The sequence below is a fragment of the Lissotriton vulgaris genome, chromosome 1_2 (assembly GCF_964263255.1).
Source record: "Lissotriton vulgaris chromosome 1_2, aLisVul1.2, whole genome shotgun sequence".
In the NCBI taxonomy this organism is placed as follows: domain Eukaryota; kingdom Metazoa; phylum Chordata; class Amphibia; order Caudata; family Salamandridae; genus Lissotriton; species Lissotriton vulgaris.
The window spans coordinates 199,875,353-199,896,193 of NC_141686.1; the positions used below are offsets into that span (position 1 = coordinate 199,875,353).

Below are 20,841 nucleotides of genomic sequence, written 5' to 3' on the forward strand. Positions count from 1 at the left end.
CCACCCCCACACTCTCCATCTATTCTTAAGATGCTACTCCAGGAAAGAAAAAAATGCAGGACACAGCAAAATGTCACTTCAGCACATCTAAAGAGAGCCCTTAATCTATCCTCAACACTTCAGAGTCTCTTGCCACACAAAAGCCTCAGGAATGTTAAAAAAAATACACAAAACTAGTGTGACATTTTATGTGTAACCTTTATCTGGTTCAGCCTTCAGTAGCAGTCCAAGATGGATTCTGCTGGAAAACAGTGATTGAGTCACTACTCCTCTGGCACAAACGTGTGTCTACCTATATGCCATGCTAGGAACATTCCCATCCCAACAACAAGGAACTTTACAATAGGTGCATTAACATAGTGAACTGTCCCAGAAGACCTGTGTCCTATCATCTGCAGACTACACATAGGACTATAATATAAAAGCTCATTTATTTGTCTGTTGTTTTAGATCTTTCATAGCCTTGTTTATTTGTCTGTTGCTTTTGACAAATTAATTATTTTCTCTACATTCATTTCCTTCTACTCTATTATTTTTGCTCTTCTTGTCCACCTCTGCTCCATTTCATCTGCATGCTGTATATTATTATGTCTACCAACCTGTCATAACTTCACTAAAATCAGTTTTCCAGACCTCTTAATGTGAGCCGGCACCTAGCACATGATTGAATCTACCCTAACCCTAAAAGTTATTGAGATAAAATATCCATACATTGATCTAATGCCTCTGTATTGAAAGGACAAACATTGAATAAGAGACTGACATATTGGAAGGTGGTAGAGGAAGCAAAGGAAAGAAGTATGTCTAGCTAGGGATTTACTGTTGATGTATGTAGCACACTGAAAATCCAAAACTTTTTTCGTGCAGGTGAAGGGCAGTCTGGGAATGAACATCATCAGCTCCATTGCAGCCTTCCTCGGCTTCATCTTCTATGCAATTGACTTAGGAATCTGCTCTCTATATGGCTATTACTCGGGAGGAGGGCACGGTGGGATGTACGATGAACCTCCCAGGATAATCGCCCAAAGCTTAGTGGTAAGTTTGGATGCACAATGACTCTCCCAGGAGAATCGCACAGAGATTTGTGGTAAGTTGGGATGTACGGTGACTCTCCCAGGTGCAAGTCAGACCAGCTCTACTATATCTGCAGTTGTTAAATAACCCATGGGAGATTTTTAATGTTGCGAATTGTTTGGTAGTGGCAGTCAGACATAGGAAGAAAAGGTGTTCGATATTTTGAAAGTGTTGACTGAGTTCATATATATATATAATTGCTTTTATCGTAAGACTAATGAACTATAAGCCTTTTGTTTTTATTGCCATTATATGTGGTATATTTTAATGAATTTAAAATGTATTAATGATTTTATTCAGTCTTTCATGTAAATTTTTCACTGTGGTGTACTTTTATGGCTTTGGTTAGCCGAATAAAGTGGTTTGAACTGAACTGACTCTCCCAGGAGAATACCTCAGAGCTGTGTGGTAAGTTGTCTACATTAATGGGAGAAATCCTTTTGATGAGCATATAGTGGATACATAGACGCACAAGAGAACACGATTTCTTATTTAAGTACACAAGTTACAAGTAAGAAATAGCAGGGGTCCACTACAGGGTTGGATTGGGATCACAATTTGGCCCGGGCACTGACGAAAAAAGTGGCCCACGTTTGCGGGGCGTAGCCCACATTCGCGGGGCGTGGTCCACATTCACATAGCGTGGCCCACATTTGTGGGCGTCCACTTTCATGAAACACACAAGGAATGTAAGTGGGAGGATATTGTTCTTGGGAAGGACACAGGGCCAAGGTGACAATGTCCTACAAGCTGAGCACCTGAAAAACAGCCAGGCCCCTTTCTATTACCAAATTATTCCTAGCCCTCCAGCGCAGAGCATCTGAAAACAGTGAGGCCCCTTTCTCGTAAAACATTATTCCCAGCGCAGGAGCCCCTGAAAACAGCGAGGCCCCTTTCTCTTAAAAAATTATTCCCCAGCCCTCAAGCACAGAAGCACCTGAAAAACAGTGAGGCCCCTTTCTATTAAAAAATTATTCTCCAGCACCTGAAAAACAGGGAGGCCGAAGCTATTTGTAAATTACTCAGCCCTCCCCAGCCCTTCACTGCCTCAGGGCAATGGTGTGGCAGGAGAGGGGCTAAAGCAAAAACACAGCTTCTGGGCCATCCGTCACAGCTTCTGGGCCATCCATCACAGCTTCCGGGCCATCCATCACAGCTTCTGGGCCATCCATAGGGGTGGGGGGCGCTAAGGTGAAGATGGTGCGAGGTCACCACATCACCTGGCCCCTATAGTGAGACCCATTCTTCCTTGCCCACTATGCCCTGAATGTGAAGGGCTGTGGGCGAGGACTAGTGCAAGCACTGTTTCTGGGCTGCTTGGGCTCCGGGGGGGCAAAGTGAAAACCGCTCATAGGCCTGAGCAACACCTGGCCCCCTGGAAGGCCTATTCTGGCATACAATCACCCCTCCCCAGCCCACCATCAGCATGATTGCTTGGCAGGGCAGGGGGTCAAGGAGAGGCCACACCTGATCATCGCTGATCGGCCGCATAGCGAAGCTGATACCCTCTCCCTGTCAGTGCTTTCTGTGGACTGGTAAAGGGGGAACAACTGGCCCACAGAGTGCACTGAGACACCGGCCCTTCAGCCCATGCTTGAGTGCCCACAGTGCCAATCCGCCCCTGGTCCACTAGGAGTAGCACCTACACTGCTCAGCATAAGTTCAATTTGCATGCTGCTTCTATAGAGGACTTTTTAAATGATTCCTAATGAGCTTAACTTTTATGCTTTTCTAGGTTGGTCTACTAAACAAGGTACCTCAATGTTAGGTTGTTTGTGTGTCTGGTCTACCCTGGAGACTAATTAAGGAAACTAACTACTGTGTAGATAGTTATATTTTTTACATTTCTGGTCCTGAAGAATTGCCATGTGATCCTGGGACAACACAGGCAAGAAACATGTTGATCTATAGCCATTGCTGAACATTACATCAGTAGGGTGCCTTTACCTCCTTTAACAGGGATTAGTAGACTCGCTGATTAAAATTTATTTTGAGGACCACTATATCCAAATTTACTATTTGCCCCCCCCCCCCACTTTGCACCCACACTTTTGTTACTCATCTACACCACAAGGCCCTATACCTGCGCCGCACCTTACAGCATTGGGAATAAAAGATCTCTGAAAAAGATCACCTCATAGGGTGCCCGTCAGGCTTTTCAGCTCCGGCCTGACGAAGTGCATGCCCTATGATGAAGCATGATCCTCAGCCGGGTGGGTGAGGGACCTAGTTCCTAAAGGGCAATAATCCTTCTCCTCTTTTGGGACATTAACTCAAACAAGCCAGTCCTCTCTGTTTCCATTCTTTTCCGTCCTACACTTTCTAGGAACTGCATACCTTTGTTGTGATCCATATCTACGAGGCCATGCAAAGCCACTTTGCGTGACTTTTCACGGCCTCACAGATATGGCGTAAGGCAACACAGCACAAGTCACTGAGTTGCCTTTTACTTCATTAGAGGGGAATTGCATGGGCGTTTGGTGGGTTTTCCCCTGCAGCACCCATGGGTTTTGACACAGCCCCAGATTCACAAGGATCTGTAATCCTGGGACTACATCAAAACTGTACGCCTCTCCAGGGGGGATTAGAGGGGAGAATATCTATATTTCTCTTCTCTTTTCCTTATCTGTATTCTGCAATCTGCAGAACACATAGAAATCCACTCCATGGATTAATTTTGTTTAAAATGGTGTCCCATCCTGCACACAAACAGTCCTACCAACAACACAGACACCCTTGCAGTATTGTGCAAGGGTGCCTGCATTGGCACTAGGTACCAAATTGTGCGCAGGCACAGGCTGAAGGGACAGGAATGCACTGTATCTTGTAAATACGGTGTAATCCTGCCTTTTCGAATTGGAGTAGGGAACGGCAGCAAAAAGACTTGCGGCGTTGCCTTACACCAATTTATTGTGAATGAGGCCCTAAGTACTTTTGGGAAATGCCTACCCAACTGAAATCAAGTACATTGATCGATTAATTATTAAAATACACTAATCTGCTTATTGTGTATGTTGAAAAAAAACTGCGCTCTGCTATTTAGGTGCAATATATATGTATGCATTTATTTTGCGAACAGAAAATGAGAAGCCTCACCGGCAGAAGTTCCCTCCGACAGTGCCAAAACATGGAGCCAACGAGTACCGAACTAACCTCAATTCACGCACTGTACAGTAGGCATGGCTAGAAAAGAAAATGTTTCAGTTAGAGACGCACATGATAGAAACTACTGCTCAACAATAAAGGATAAATACAAATACTGCTGTACTAGAGGCTGTGTTGCTGTTGGTGAAGACCTTCAGCACTTGATATAGAGCCTCCTGTTCACCAGCTCATCCCTTTCCCTGTCTCCTCAGGAAACAGCCTTTACAACGCAGTCATTACATTGCACTACATTTACAACGCAGTCATTACATCGCAACATCCTTTATATCTCATGTCACAGTAACGCATCCATTACATTGCATGTCACTACAACGCATGACACTACAACGCATGTCACTGCAACACAGGTATTACATTGCATGTCATTACAATGCATATCATTACAATCCATAGTACCCCTACACTATCCAACACTTACCCTACTGTTGCACCCTCTGGAATTAGAATAGTAATTTTTACCCCTACACTACCCAACACTTACCCTACTGTTGCACCCCTTGGAGTTAGAATAGTAATTTTTACCCCTACACTATCCAACACTTACCTTAAATGCAATGTAATGGTATCCTCTGTAATGGTAGGTGTTGTAAAGGTATAATGCGATGTAATGGAATGCATTGTAAATGTAGTTTTAAAAAATGTGTTGTAGTGGCATGCGATGTAAATGTTTGCATTGTAAAGGATGTTGCGATGTAAAAACTGCATTGTAAATGTATGCGTTGTAACGTCATACATTTGTCTGCTCACTTGCAAGTGCCAACTTCAGTCCTTTCCCTCATGCACCCACAGACACCAATGATGTGACCACAGCCATGAAGGGCCTTCTTAGTTTCCCTGACAACACTCCGGTTTGTTCTCCCTTACCACAATACAATACAACACCTTGGTACTCCTCGTCTCCAGCTTCATATTTTCCTTCTTCAACATTCCTAGGTGTATGCATTCAACTCACATTTTATGGTTCTTGCTTAAGGACCCTGTGGTATCCCAGTGCTACCCAGACAACACTTTATTTACCACAACAGTCTTATAAAGACATAAAGAAAATAACATATATGTGGAGGAAAAACATAATTTCATGCTTCAAGTTCCATTAACTAAATTAATCAAAGAGAGAAACATTGTCATTGGCGGCAAAACACAAACGTTTGCCCTTTCATATACCAGTGACTTTTTCAGAGATCTGTTTATACTTTTCCAGACACCTCAGTGCTAGCCTCTCGGCCAGTGAGGATACAGACTTTTCCTTTGGAAGCCGTTGCAGGTCAATGGTAAAGTCCCAGTTCTTCAAGCTGTCAGTTCGCCAATTATTTGTTATTTCTTCAATGGCAGTGGTTTGTTCCCCAGGATTGTATCCATCCCTGCACTCAATCTGAGGAGCTTGCCCCATAGGTATGAAAAGCATGTCATTGTACCTGTGATGTCCTCTGATCTTCCTCTTGCATTGAGTAACAGCAAAGTCCTGGGTGTGCAGACCGGCAGGGGCACCATCCTACAGCTAGAACCACCCAGGAATATGCCCGGTTTCCACAGATAAAGTTCAAATGGAAGGTCTGGTTTACAGGAAGAGGTCTTCTATGGAGTCACTAGTCATGCTTGCAGGTACCATGCAGGTATTGACTTCACATAAGAGGCCACTATACATCCCAACAGCATGGCATCTCTTTCAGCAATTATAAGTACCACCACCAATCGAGAATAGATTTCATATTAATTAACCAGAGATTGGTAGACGCTGTCAATACCATTAAATACCTCCCCCTACATTTATCAGACCACTCTGCCGTGTTGTTGGAACTTAGAACCCCTTTAACAGCGCCGGCAAGGATCTGGTCCTTTGATCGATCGCTACTCTCCCACTCTGAAGATGTACTTTTCTTAAAGACTGAGGTAGCGCTTTTCTTGTCAATAAATATAGGAGTTGTCTGGGACTCCCTTAAGGCATTTTTGAGAGGTCTAATTACAGCTAAAGTTGCTTATAGAAGAAGAGAGTATAGAGAGGCCGTGGCCTCGGTGGAGGCAAATATAGCTATGGTCCAGCTTGAGATTGACTCTAATACTACCTCCGCGGATGATGTTTTGACATCTCTGCGCGAAAGACTACTCTCCTTAAAGGGTCAACTAGCCTCAATTCTTAACCAGAGATTACAAGAAAGATGGGAGGCCAGTAAGATTGCATATTCCAAGTATGGGGAAGGGGCTGGGAAGTTACTCCCATGGATAGCCAAAACGGTTCAGGTCCGTAACAACATTGACCTGATCAACGTTAATGATGTCCCTCTATCCGTGGATGTTGATATCAGAGCAGCCTTTAGAGAATACTTTCAAGCCATATATAGTGAGGACAAAATATTGGACCCTGTTACCATCAAAGATTGGCTTGGTAAAATCTCCCTCCCATGTCTTTCTGTTAACCAGAGCGAGATGCTAGAGAGTGAAATCTCGGAAGACGAAGTGAGGATAGCCATTCATAATGCCAAGAAGGGCAAAGCAACTGGGCCAGATGGCCTACCTGCAGAACTGTATAGAACTTTGGAGCAAGAACTTGTCCCTTTTTTGGCAATTATGTTTAATCAGATCCTTTTGGATGGGGTGCCTCCTCCAGTGTCATGGGATAATGCTTCCATTACTGTAATATTAAAACCTGGCAAGCCATCAACTGCATGTGGTTCGTACAGACCAATCTCTATTCTAAACGGGGATTACAAGATATTCTCCTCTATTCTTGCAAATAGACTAGCCTTAGTTGCACCCTCCATTCTACATCTAGATCACAAGTAGTTCGTCAAGGGGCGACAGCTTTTCGAATTAACCTTCGACTTAATAGGAGCTATAGATCTGGCAGTTTTGGAATCTCTCCCTTTGGCGGCTCTTACGTTGGATGCCACTAAGGCCTTCGACAGGGTCAATTGGTTGTACCTGTCGGAGGCCTTGGTAAAGTTCAACGTGGGAGGAGGATTTCATCGAGCAATTGGTCTTCTTTACCAGAACCCCAGTGCCTGCGTTCTGGTCAATGGGGTATTATCTGACCCCTTCAACATCGTGAGGGGCACTCGGCAGGGCTGCCCACTCTCTCCACTCCTTTTCGATCTATATGCTGAACCATTTGCCCAGAGTTTGAGGGATAGTGTTAACATCAAGGGGTTCGTATGCAGGGCTTGGGAGAGAAAGGTGGCCTTGTATGCGGACGATATCCTCATCTTTACGTCCGCACCCCATTCGGCCCTTCCTGCAATATTTAAACTGGCTTTGGAATTTGGGGAGGTGTCTGGCTACGAGATTAATACATTAAAGACTGACATGATGACCTGGAACATCGACCAGAGTTCCTTTAGTTCTGGCGTACGGCCGGGTAAGGGGATGAGGTATCTAGGCCTTGATGTTGTTGGGGATATAGATTAGATCGCCACTAACAATTTTTTGAAGGTAGCTACAGAATGTCATAAGTTGCTCCGAAATTGGGCTCTTCTCCCGTTGTCCTTATTGGGTAGGATTAATCTTGTTAACCCCTTCCATGCTCATGACGAGCTCAGCTCGTCATGAGGCCCAGTTGAGCTGTGCTGATGACGAGCTGAGCTCGTCATGAAAGCAGCAGAAGAGCAATTTCCAGCACAGGGGAAAAATAGCCACAGCAGCGATGTGGTTAAGATGTCCATTTTACCCAAGATTACCTTTTTATTTAACATTATCCCTTTATATTTTGAACCTTCTCTTATTAAAAAACTACAGGCCGAAATCAACACCTTTATCTGGAATAAACACCTTCCAAGAATTTTGTGGAAAAAATCAGGAGACATAGGGATAAGGGTGGGCTTGCTGCCCCTGACCTGCAGATCTATGCCTGGGCCTTCCAGCTATCTCATGCTAGGATGTTATTAAAGAATCCATCTGACCATGGAGTTGGTTATATTTATTCTACATTGTTGATGGCAGAGGGGGTGAGCCAGTCAAGTTTCCTCTTTAAATTTGGGGATCTCAAGTTTTTTTAAAAAGTCAAACTGAAAATTTTACGGGGTACGGCAAGAATTTGGGCCCAGCTAACAAAAGTTATTAAAATAGGGTACTATGGAAGTAGAACGCCTTTGTGGGGCCTTCCCGATAGCCCGGCTTGGTTGGGAGATGTACTTGCTCAACCTATTAGAGATGCTGGACTTCTGGTGTGGGGAGAATTATTTGTTGACGGTGTTCTGTTACCCTGGGAGTGTTTAAGAAACAAAATTGGTCCAAACTTTGCCAGACTTAAATACTTGCAAATATCCAGCTGGTCTAGATCATCTAACGCTTTACCATCTTGAGGAACTCAATTTCCCTTGGGTACACACAGTCACCTTATCACCCTTCTAGTTGACAAGCCTCCCACTAAGAAGGAGATTTCATCTTGGTACAATCAAATTCTGGAAGAACTGGATGGCAAATTCCTGTTACCAGATCAGCTTTGGTCATCCAATCTAAGTATCCCCAACCTGCAAGATCTTTGAAGTACATCGTGTGGTATGATGTGGGATATCGTCAAGCCGGCATGGTTACATAGAAACCATATTTTTACTATACACCGAGCTTACTATTCGCCCCTTCGACTTTCTAAATTTAATCAGGGAAACAGGGTGGCATGTGCAAGATGTGGGCTCTTAGCCGCAGCTGATACCCACAGGTTTTTCAAATGCCCTCATCTGTCCCTATTTTGGGAAGCCTTAAGTAAGACCTTTTCAATATCAGTTGGTACCAATATTGTTCTTGACCTTACCTCGGTAACTTTTGGCATTGTAGAAAGGGTTCCCACATCGGCAAGGAAGTTGATTTTTTATTCTATCCTGCTTGCTAGGAGGGAGATATGCAAGAAATGGAAAGACTCCCTACCTCCCTCAATTAATGACTGGTACACCTTGGCCTTGCAGGTCTCTAGGTTAGATTTGGCCAGAGCTGGGAACCGTGAAAAAAGATCTTTCTGGCATCTCCTGAGGTGGGAACATTGAGAAACTGTTTTTTTTCCCCCAGGTCCAATGATTAAGCCATCACTCCCATCTTTGGGTATAGCCCTGTTTTGATGCTCTACTAGCATCCTGGCTGCACTCCTGAGACCTCCATATGGTTTTTGTTTTGGCGATCAATGCTGGTCTAGGCACTATTGCTGAGGGATGAGCGCCCCGCTCCATCTCTACCCCCACCAGTCGAAAGAACTGAGGCAGCATGTTGCTTGTATACCTGCAGGTTGCACAATCAGAACCTAGGTGGCATATGAGGACAAAAAAAAAAAGAGGCCACTATACATTATATCCAGATGCACAGCAGAGAAATCATGTTTTGCTTGAACGGACCTCTGCATAGGATGATCCAGCACAAGGGCCCTAGCTAGGGAGACACCTGCGGCAAGTTGCAGGAGAGCAGGACATTTCTTATGATGCTAGACAGGCATTTGTGATGTATTTCGCGGATCACAATGGTGTTTAACAAGCACTAATTCACAGCGTTTGTTCACTGGGTATTCGCTAAATGCAGTAGTGTATCTTGATTTTTTTATGGCAAGTGAAAAATCCGGGAGAAGGGGGTTCAAGCCCCCCCACCCCACCCTAACGGACGCATATCCCGGCAGAGTCCATGTCTGGGAAGCTTTCATGTATTGCTTTTACCACACGTCCCATTTGTAAGCACAGTAAATGACAGCTGGCACAATTTAACCATTCCAATAGTACTCAATTTATGAACTTCAGAAAGATAGAAGGCTGAGTCAACACTCCAGTATTTAAACCCATCAACATATTAGTTTCCCAATTGAACTTTTTTTTACTCAATGCATGATTTAAAGAGGTCCATCTCTTTTTTGAAGAAGAAAACCATGCAACTGTATGTCTAGGTTTCAAGGAAGAACACGTTTGGCTCAGTCACAATTAGGGCCTGATTCTGATGCTATTTGGAAAGCTTCCCAACCGAATGGGTTTGGGAGTGGTTTCCAACCAAATCGGATCAGGAGAGTTCAACCGACCGAGAACGATGCATTCAGATGCTTCCAGATACGATTTGGTTGGACTCCAATTGACTTCAATGGGAGCCTTCGTTCAGACCGAATGCATAGGTTTCCATTGAAGAAAGTGGTGGCTGGGGAAAATCGGGTACCCTGTGGTGGGCACCCCCAGGTGCCCACCACAATGTTCATGGATGGTAATGGGGGACTCATGAGTACCCCCACTGCTGTCGGGTTTCGATTGGGGTATTCCCAACGCCTAACTCGCATCATACTCAGCCGGTTGGAAACGAGTCGGTTGGAAAGACACATTCCCGATCTGATTTGGACGGAGTAAATGCCATTATGAGGCCTTCCTAAGCGCATCGGAATCAGGCCTTAAGTTGTAAACTCAAAAAAATGTTTGCAGACACCTTAACATTTTAAAAGCCGATGTTGACACTTTCCTGACGTTCACACTACCTTTACTGTAGAGCATGTTGATGGCAGCACAAGAAAAAACAATGCTGTTGGTGAGCATTTTCTTTTCTAAAAGAAAAGCATAAATGCAAGAGAGAATCCTCCCTCATGTCCAGAGTATGATTTTCTTTCAATTGGCTGTAACGCCAATGAGCACCACACTCTGACGTCACAGGAAAACAAATGGAAAGTAGAGCGTGTTAATGGCATGGTCAACTTTCACTTTTGATCAGTGTCAGAGGGAGGCATAGCTTTGCCCGAGCAGCAATTCATGATGGAGTGTGGGCCAGCTACAGGGACTTTAGCTCATCTGAACAGACTTCCTTAAACCCTGGTTTGCGGAGCATTGCAAGGATTCTCGTCGGAGATGTGTTGCGCAGCCGAAGCGACGCATCAGATCCGAGATGCAGTGAGGCTGTGATGCGAGTGCCTGCGCCTTCATCAAGGATCTTGTCAACAGGACTTGTGATGTAAAGTCCAGTGTCAAGCATGTGGCACTCGGTCAGGTGGATGTGTCAGTTCCAAGGAGGTGCGAGGCTGCGATGCGCGTGTTAGCCATCGTTATTGAGGGTGCTGTGGAGAAGATTTGCAAGTCCCTGCACTGGGGATCCACCACACCGCGGCGGTTCCGATGGGCTGCGATCTGGGTCTTTGCGACAGTTCCAATCCACGCAGCAGTGGCGATGTGTTGGTTCTGCTCCGGTTTGTGCCATGCAGCAGAGAAAATGAATTGGCTCCACTGGATCCACAGGCTGCCAGAACACCTTCAGTCTGTCTCCAAGGGTCCAGGACTGGGGTGGCACCACTTGACAGGGTAGACTCATAGATGGCAGAGTCTAGGTGCTAGTGCAAGGTTGTTGTAAGCCTATTTTGACCTTGAGGCTTCAGATCAGGAGGCCAGCCAACTCGTCCTTGGAGTCACTCTGGGTTCTGGGGTCAAAAGAAGCAGGTCCAGTCCTTCTCAACCAGGCAAGAGGGCAGCAGGTCAGCAGTCCTTTTAGCAGCACAACAGTCATTCTTCATTGCAAAGTATCCATGGGTCAAGAAGTGTACTGAAGAGTTGATGTCTGAGGTTTAGAATGTATACCCAGTTGTGCCTTTGAAGTGCGAAGAAGCTTTTAGAGGCATGTCTTTGAAGAGCACAGGTGCCTTGCCTTAGTGGCCCTGGATTTAGACTAACCTTAGTCAGTATGCATCACTTTGTGTGTAGACAGGACACAGCCTACTCAAGTGTTAGTGGGGAAGTGCCACTTATCTTGGGACTTACAAGTAAATTGAATATGCCAATAGAGTATTAGCCAATATAACATGTTTTAAGGAGAGACCAAAAGCACGTTACTACTGGTTAGGGGAAAGCCACTCCAAGGGCTCCCAGTCTAACCCAAGCAATACTGTCTTTCTACCTTACTTGGGAAACATTTTAGGAGATTTCAAATCCAAATGGATGGTTTAGCCCACTCTAGTTTTGTGCAATGCCCCCAACCTAAAAGTCTTTCTTCACGCTTGGGAGGCATACCACACTAAAGGATAAAAAGCCCACTATACACCAGGCATTTCTTTTTTTTTAGAAGAGGACCCTTTTAGTTAATTGCCAATTCTATTCTCTGTCACAGGTAATACCATTATTACAGTCAGGGGTCCCACGGCGGGGAGGGAGAGCCAAATGGACACCAGATATTTCAACACAAAAATGAGGGGGGCTCACCCTGGCTTCAGGCCATGCCCTCACATTAGAAGGAAAACGACACACAATTGATGGATGGAATGCAGAACAAATCAAAACATCCACCCCAATGAAGCGATCTGGGTTAAATCCATCATTCTTTTTCTCACCATGCCACCCCAGTTTAGACCTGACCAAATGCAAATTAGTCTCAACCCTGTGCCTCATGGGAACAGTCCAGCCTGAACTTTCAAGCCATGTCCTCCCTGGACTGGAAACAAGCATCCTAGGACCTGTGTTGGGGTTTCACCCCTCATCAGCCAGGCTAACTTGAATCCAGTGGCACTGTGAGCACGAGACCCATGTCTGGGCGTATCCAGCGCACTTAGGGTGACAAAAGCAAAGAAAATAAAAATGATGGACAGAATGCTGAACAAATCCAACATTCACCCCCAGTCACAGATCAGGGTTTAGTCCATCATTTTTGTGCTCTCCACGCCATCCCAGTTTGGACCCAGCCATTTGCAAATCAGTCTTGACCCTGTGCCCCATGGGAACAATCGAGCCAAACTGGGGTGGCGTAGTGAGCAAAAAACGATGGATTAAGCCCAGATCTGTGACTAGGGGTGAATGTTTGATTTGTTCAGCATTCCGTCCATTATCGGTTGTTTTTACCTTTCCTGTAGAAAACAGCCAGGAAAATGAAGATGTAAGATGGCCATGAACTGGCAGCGAGTAATAATAATGATAAAAATCTGCCATTATATAGTACAATAAGTCTGCTATTTATAAGCGCTGTAAAAATCACCTGTTATTATTATCTAATTTAATGGAATACATTTTGACAAATTTCGAAAGATGGAAGGCTGAGTGTGTGGTATTCCAACGTGTGACCCAGAGCAGGTGTTTGCAACACGCATTAAGCTCGCTGAGCCATCCTGCTGGATGTGGCCTATCTAGAAAGGGGAGGTTGGGGAGAACTGGTTCTGAGATATAAGTAAAGTAGGTTTTGCCTTCCAATGTCCATGATGGAGTCAGAGAGTCACTGGCTACCCATACTGGGTCATAGATTCTCTCACTATCCCTTCGCCCCATGGGGGTGAAATAACACAAGTTTTGGGCAATGCTGCAATGAGAATTGTATACTACTTTGATAGGTGAGGTGGTAAGCATCCCCAGGTAAGATGCTTTGGTTTGCTACTGATTTACACTAACCATGCTTACACCCACCTGTGGAACTGCATCGTCTAGACATTATTATGTGTGTGTGTACTGTGACTTGTCCACAGCACGGCTTACAGTTGTGTTTGCTCTTCCAGGGGGTGGTGAAGGGGATTGAGGCTCTGCTTCTGCTGCTCGTGCTGGTGGAGTTCTGCATCTCCATCTCCACCTCGGTGTTTGGCTGTAAGGCGGTCTGCCGGGACTCCACCTCTGACATGGTAATCAGGACTCTTCACGCCCTCTCCCACTTTCTGTTTTTATGTCATTTTCTGGTCCTGGTACTGTTGGGATGCTTGTCTTCATAATGGGGGCTCAATAGAAGCTGTTGACCGTAAGGGCTGGGCGTGAGTTATACCGGTTATAAGCATTATGTACAATATATTGATGAACACATTTTTTGGACAATGATAATTCTGGAGTTGCTGATTAAGGTGCCGGATGCGTGGATGGCAGATGTGTTATTTATCATTATATAATTGTTTACCTTTGTCATAATGATTTTAAGGCATAGTGAGTGCAAGTATTTGCCCAGAACCACAGGCTTTGAGACGAGGTTAGGATTCAAACCTGTCTTTCCAGATCCAAAGTCAGCAGCCCAAGCCACTAGGACATATCCCTTCCCAATTTAATCCTGATGTATTGCGCATAATCTTTCCCACAAGGCAAAAAGACTAATAGATACAGCTCCTGCTAGTTAAATGCTGTACTAAAGAAAACCAATATAGCCTTGAATTTGAATTTGAATTTAAAAATACTTATAAAGCGCACGTACACTGAATCAGTTTCATGGCGCTGGTGAGGTCACTGAGTGAGAGCAAGAAGAGAGCTAGGTGCCAAAGGCCTGCTGGAATAGTAGCGTTTTTAGTGACCTCCGAAACTCCATATAGGAGGAGGAGAGTCTTAAAGGTAGGGGGAGGTCATTCCAAAAGGTGGGTGCAAGTACAGCAAACTTCTGCCCCCCTGCCCGTTTCTTTTTGAAACGGGGCGTAGTTAGTAAGGCCAGGCTAGAGGAGCAAAGGTCCCTAGAGGGAACATAGGGAGAGATTGCCGAGTTGATAAAGGCAGGGGCAGTGCCCGCTCTTGCTTGAAAAGTCAGACACCCTAACTTGAACCTGGCTCGTTGTTTTATAGGGAGCCAGTGTAGGCTCCTAAGCAGTGGGGTCGAATGATGGGACCTGGATAAGCCAAAAACCAGGCGGGCAGCCTGGTTCTGTACCAACTGCAGGCGCTGCAGAGCATAAGCAGGAGCTCCATCATAGATGATGTTGCCATAGTCAATCTTTGACAGGACCATGGCCATAAGGATCAGCGTTAGTGCAGAGGTGGAGAAAAATCTGGCAACTTTCCGAATAACAGTGTAAAGAAACAGGAAGAAACCACCGAGTTGATATGTGAATGGAGAGTTAATTGGTTATTAAGCATGATCCCGAGTGTTTTAACTGAACAAGAGGGGAGAGGAGGGGACCCAAGTGAAGGGGGCCAGAAGGAGGGGGACCAGGGGTTGGCAGCCCCGCCCGTCGCCACAAGTTCTGTTTTATCCGGATTAAGTTTTAACTGATTGATGTTCATCCAGTCTCGGATAAATAGCATGACGGACTGGAAACTGCCAACTCCTGAAGGGGAAGAAAGATCAAAAATGAGTTGTAGATCATCTGCATACAATAGCCGGCTCTACCGGCTAATAAAGGCCCACTCTAGTGTGCCTTTAACAAAGGAGCGGGCCTTTAATGGCGGGCAGAGCCCACTACGGAGGCCTCTAAGTCCATTAGAACATTCCGCCCAGAATGTTCTAATTTGTAAAACAATGGCCTCACAGAGCCCAAGGGGGTTGCCCGAGGGGGTTGAAATCACCTCGAGCTCCGTGAGGTCTTTGTTCACAGAAACAGCCATGAACAAACATTGGAATATTGATGCTCAGGGCTTCAACCAGCCATTAGAAGCCCAGAGCACTCCATTGTCTTCAATGGAGCGCTCAACATTCCAGTGTCCTCATGGGTGGTTGTAGCTTATACCCTCTCTCAACAGTACTTCTAAAAGCTATTTTTCTGTTGATGACAAGGCCTGGCTTAAAAATATACAGAGAAACATTTTAAAAAAATGATGGATGAAATCCTTAATTAATCCCATCCACTGGTGATTACTCAGGGCTACATCCCAGTCCATCATTTTTTGCCCAACATGCCACCTTAGTTTAGACCCATCCATATGAAAAATCTGCCTTGGTCCTGCTCCATTAGGAACAGTCCAGTCCAAACAGCCAAGCCGGGCACAATTTGACACAAGATTGGTTCAGCTTTGTTGGGCCGCTTCAGTCTGGTGCAGCTTGGTTCCAGTGGCACAGCGAGCATGGCACTGACTTCTGGGCATTCCCGTTGTAGTTAGGCATGGTGTGGTGGGTAAATTAATGAAGGACTGCAATATGGTCAAGTAATTACCAGTGGTTGAGATTAATTCAAGCATTCTATTCATTACTTTCTTCACTTTTTTCTTTACTTCAGTAAAAAAAATATACAAAAGCAGAGGTTTGGTCCCAATACGACCATTTAGAATGAATGTTCACTTATATTGCATGCCGAAAGAAGTCAGCTCGAGCACATTTACACGAATGGCATAACTTCCATTCTTAGGGGGTCATTACGATGGAGGATTTTCCGCATCCTCCGGGCCGGCGGAAGCCACCGCCGGCCCGGAGGATGCGGAAAATCCTCTGCGGACCCACCAGGACCCACCGCCACATTAGGATGGCTGGTGGGTCATGGTTTAGGTCCGCAGCTTTTCCGCCGCGGCTGGCTTACAACTAAAATGGTGACGGTGTCTCTCAGACACCGTCAACCAGATTAGGATGTGCTTTTGAACATGCTTTTCCGCGGCGGCTTTTCCGCCGTGGAAAAGCATGTGTAACTGCACTGCGGGGGCCCGTTGCGGGGGCCCGTTGCGGGCCCCCTAGGTCTAGTGGGGGGTGGGGGGTGCACATGGGGGTACCTATGGTACCCCCCTGCATTTGCGTGCACAATGCAGCAGGCACCGCGCGGTGCCTGCCGCTTTGTGCACGCAAATGCTGTGCATGCTTTTTTAACATTGCTGCGGGTGCAGCTTGAAGCTCCACCCGCCGCAATGTTAAAATAGAGGATGTGACCGCCACCCAGGCGGTCACATCCTAATCTGCACAGAGGGAACGCCGCAGCCCATGCGGACGTACCCTCATGCTCTGGGGTCGCGGACGGACTCAAGTCCGTCCGCGATCGTAATGACCCCCTTAGTCTTTTTCTCTACCCTTGGATTCTCTTAGATTTAGTAGAGTCTAAAACAAAGAACTACTTGATAACAAGAGCTAAAATCATTGATTGTATGGGGTGACAGGAATGTTGAAAGAGATAACTATAAATGGATTGGAGAAAGGATGTGATTTTGGTGGTTGATGTTGGTGGTCGGGACGCTGATGGTCTGGCCGGCAGTGTGATTGAGGTCAATACTGTTTAGCGGGCCATGGGTGCTTTTGCACACGGGTGACCTGACTGTCAAAAACCAATGCATGCTCTTGTGGAGATGTCATTGAATGTGCTTTCCATCTGACCTTAGCAATCTGCATTCCATTCGCAGCCGGTGATCATCATGCAGAACGAGCGTAGGCTTGAAGCCACCTGCCCGCCTGTGATGCCACCTCCAATGTACAACGAGAAAGACCAATTCCAATGCCCCTGACACCAATGGGGCAAGGAACTGGGGAGAACAAAGAGGGGTTGAACTTGTGTTGAAGATGGACTTCCAAGGAAGAGAACTCCCCACACAGCATCTGCTACATTTGACACCGCCCCAAGGTTTTGACCAATGGGCACATCTCATCTATTTTTCTTGCAATTCATCATTTGTATTCATAGTTGGTAAGAGTCGGCTTCATGCAGAAATCAAGAGAGATTAGTGAGATGACCAGTGTAGTTAAGTAAGCAGGAAAACAAGTGATCCGTGGTTAGTAGCATGAGGTAAAGACAGAGCGAGAACATGGATAGTAAGACATACATGTAATAGGTCATGTGTTTATTTTGCTTTTTGCATGATATCATTTGGGCTCTGTTTGATTCCTAAATGAATGCAAAATTGATAGCAAGGCCATAGCTATGACAGCACTCTGTGGCCATGGGAGACTTAGATTGGGGCTTCCCAGTGATCTTAATGAAAGGTTGGTTAGGATGTTAAAACTACGTCCGCCGTCTCAGAAAACCCAGAAGAGACAAGTCTCCGGTGAAGGCTGCACAAAGTCAGCACCTGGCCCAAATCTTTTCATCAAAAAGGCTCTGCCATTGTGAAGCCCAGTAAGAAGGCGGGCTGGCCTACAGAGGTTCTTCAAAGTCCAGGAGGCTTTGGTCTACCAGGTGAGGGTGGTTAGTTGCATAGACAGCATCTCAGTTTTATTTTTCTGGTGAGAATGAATGTAATTTCATCCTTAGAGTTTTAAAATCGGTCCGTTTTTTTCAAGTCAAGCTACATTACTTTATTGTCTTAGGAGTAAATCTTTCCCACGAGAAATCCGTAGTTAGATTAGTAAATACCACAGTTAATTGGGTTTTATTTTCAACCATGATAACCTGCACATACCACATATAACACCACTTCATGTACTAGCTGCTTAGATACAATAATGTGTAGTATGCTAAAATAAATCACACGCGACATCTCAGGGAGAGAACCCTATAAACAGTTTAAGAATAAATCAGAGGCTCCACTGCTGGAAGCAATATTTTTATAGTAATTGGCAAAATGAAAGGTCAAACGGAAAAGGTACATTGAGAAGTATGTGAAGGAAAACAAAATGTGAAGACACTATGAAGATAGTAGGTTACAAACTGGGATGGGAATGGGGTGAAACAGAGAAAGTCTGCTTCTTCTAATCCGATGATGAAGGGCTGAGTGCTCTTCACCTGGGATATATATGTGTGTAATCGCTCTTCTGAATAAATATTAACTTCTCATGTGTCTCATGGTGATTGTTCCTAACCACAGCATGGTTGATTAAATACAACACACGTGTGCATGAATAAAAGTAGTTATTTCTGCATCTGCGGACAGTCTCAGGGGAGACAAGAAGCACTGGAAGATGTTCCATACGATAGTCTTGTCCATCCATGATCATCTCTTACCATTGTGGTTGAGGACATGTGATTGACACCACAACTTCCCTGAGCAGTTGGAATTCGCGGACTTAGGCCCAGATGCATGAAGCTAAAAACCGCTCGCAAAGGGGCAGATTCTCAGAATCTGCCCCTTTGCGACCGGTATTTTTGCATTTGGGATGCATCATCCCAAATGCAAAAATGCTTAAATTTGCGAGTCACAATTAAGGAATTTTAACCACATCGCTGTGGCGGCTATTCCGCCGCAGCGCTAAGTGGACGGGGCGGCCGCTCGGCGCCCGCATGCTGATGCCGGAACCGCTCCGTCATCAGCCGCGGTTGGGCTGTGCTCATGACGGAGCGGTTCCGTCATGGCCCCGCCCGCTCAATAGAACGTGCCGCGCAGGCGCGAAATCAGCGCCGCGCAGGCGCGGCGGCAGGGCCATGACGGAACCGCTCCGTCATCAGCACAGCGCCACCGCAGCTGATGACGGAGCGGTTCCGTCATCAGCATAGAAAGGGTTAAGAAATCACTATTTTTCAAGTGATTTCTTCTTGCATAGCATTTTGCTATTCCTTATTAGCGATTCCTTATTTTTCGCTAATAAGGAATCGCAAAATGGATGCTTGATGCATCTGGGGTAGGTCTTTAAGCAGGTTCTGTTTTGCAAGTGATTGTTATGCTCTGCTTTTTTATCATGTTTGAAACTGAGGGACCAAAAGAGAGCCTTTCATAGCAGATAAGCCAGAGTAACACTGAGACATTATTGGATGTCTGTTGAATAGGCTTATCTGTGGCATCTCTGATGTGGACGGCATTGGCATGTCCCAAAGTGGAAAGAGACTGGCCACTTTAAGGAAATTGATATTGACCCTTCCAGGGGCTTTCTCACATCTTTACAACAAGCGCTGTGTTAGGTTCAGATGATGCACCAGGTTCCGCTTTCAGCAACTGAATGCATCATTAGTAGGAGTAACAAAAGCGACTTTCTGTACTAAAAGTTTAATTGGTTTTGATTCTGTTAAAGACACAGAGGCAAGTATTATGTGTCTAAGCAACAAACAAGATGGATACCAATCCCATTGAGCCTGGGTGAAGTAGTTAAACACAAGGGGGGTGATTCACAGAACTAACTTAAGACAAAATAATAAACTTTCTACTTTTGGTATTCACAGAAGTTAGGATTTTGTCTTAAGACAGACTTGAAACAGAATCCTAACTTAAGTCTGTCTTAAGTCTGTCTTAAGACAAAATCCTAACTTCTGTGAATACCAAAAGTAGTAAGTTAAGGATTTTGTCTTAAGTTAGTTCTGTGAATCGGGCCCACAATAATCAACAGGGGTGTCGTCTGCGAGGCCATAATGACAGATGCACTCTAGCCAACAAGCACTGGTAGCCCTAATCATCAGTCACAATCCACCTAGATAGATAACAATATCGCTCCCCCCTGCCCTTGCCCTAAGTAGCAAGCCTGAATTTAATCTGTCTTTCTTTGCTGCTGGTTTGGGGTGCAGTGACAGTGGTTGGAGGGAAGGCTCACTTCATGGGTCTTTGAAGAGGCCCCTTGGCAGTGCAAGCCCTGGTTGAGAGGCTGGGCTGGTGGAGCAGAGAAAGTACTGGAGACTTGATTAAGTAAGGAAGGAAGCAATATTTTTCTAAAGAGCGTAAATGCCGAGGCGCCTTAGTGCTCATAAAGCTATCACTGACCGAGTGAAGAAGGAGACTTTATTGACACTAGAGACAAAGAGCCAGGCCTTCAAGTATTTTCTGAAACCTATTTGCTTGAGACCTCAACGATAAAGGCATGAAATTTCACAGCTTGCACGCCAAATGGAAGAAGCTTTTGCCACCCCAATTTGCCTTCTTTACTTTGGGAATAGCGACGAATAGGGCGGTAGATGATCTTAAATCACATTGCGGGACATGCTACCTAATAGGTGTTACAGATCCAGGCAGAGCATTATGTACAATGCATAAGGTCTTCAACTTTACCCTATCCTGAACAGGCAACCAGTGGAGGTTCCTAATGCTCTTCGATATGGAACTGAATTTTGGAATTTTTTTAAGAGTAAGCAAGCTGCAGCATTCTGCAGAGGCTGAAGCTTTGATTGCAGACGCGTCTGTGTTCCCAAATAAAGAGCAGTACAAAATAAAGGCAATTATTACCACATTTTGCACATCTGATGAAATG

At 45.3% G+C, this 20,841-nt stretch overlaps 1 protein-coding gene across 1 annotated transcript in view; it reads left to right on the plus strand.

Annotated features, from left to right (window-relative positions):
• LOC147734920 (membrane-spanning 4-domains subfamily A member 4A-like) overlaps nucleotides 1-17,735 on the plus strand; it is a 72,466-nt gene extending 54,731 nt beyond the window's left edge. Inside the window, exons 5-7 of the mRNA XM_086953687.1 lie at nucleotides 868-1,035; nucleotides 13,640-13,759; nucleotides 17,142-17,735. Of these exons, the coding sequence (XP_086809813.1) occupies nucleotides 868-1,035; nucleotides 13,640-13,759; nucleotides 17,142-17,243 (390 nt within the window). The 3' untranslated portion in view covers nucleotides 17,244-17,735. The remainder of the gene's footprint in view (nucleotides 1-867; nucleotides 1,036-13,639; nucleotides 13,760-17,141) is intronic.
• Nucleotides 17,736-20,841: the final 3,106 nt, after the last annotated feature.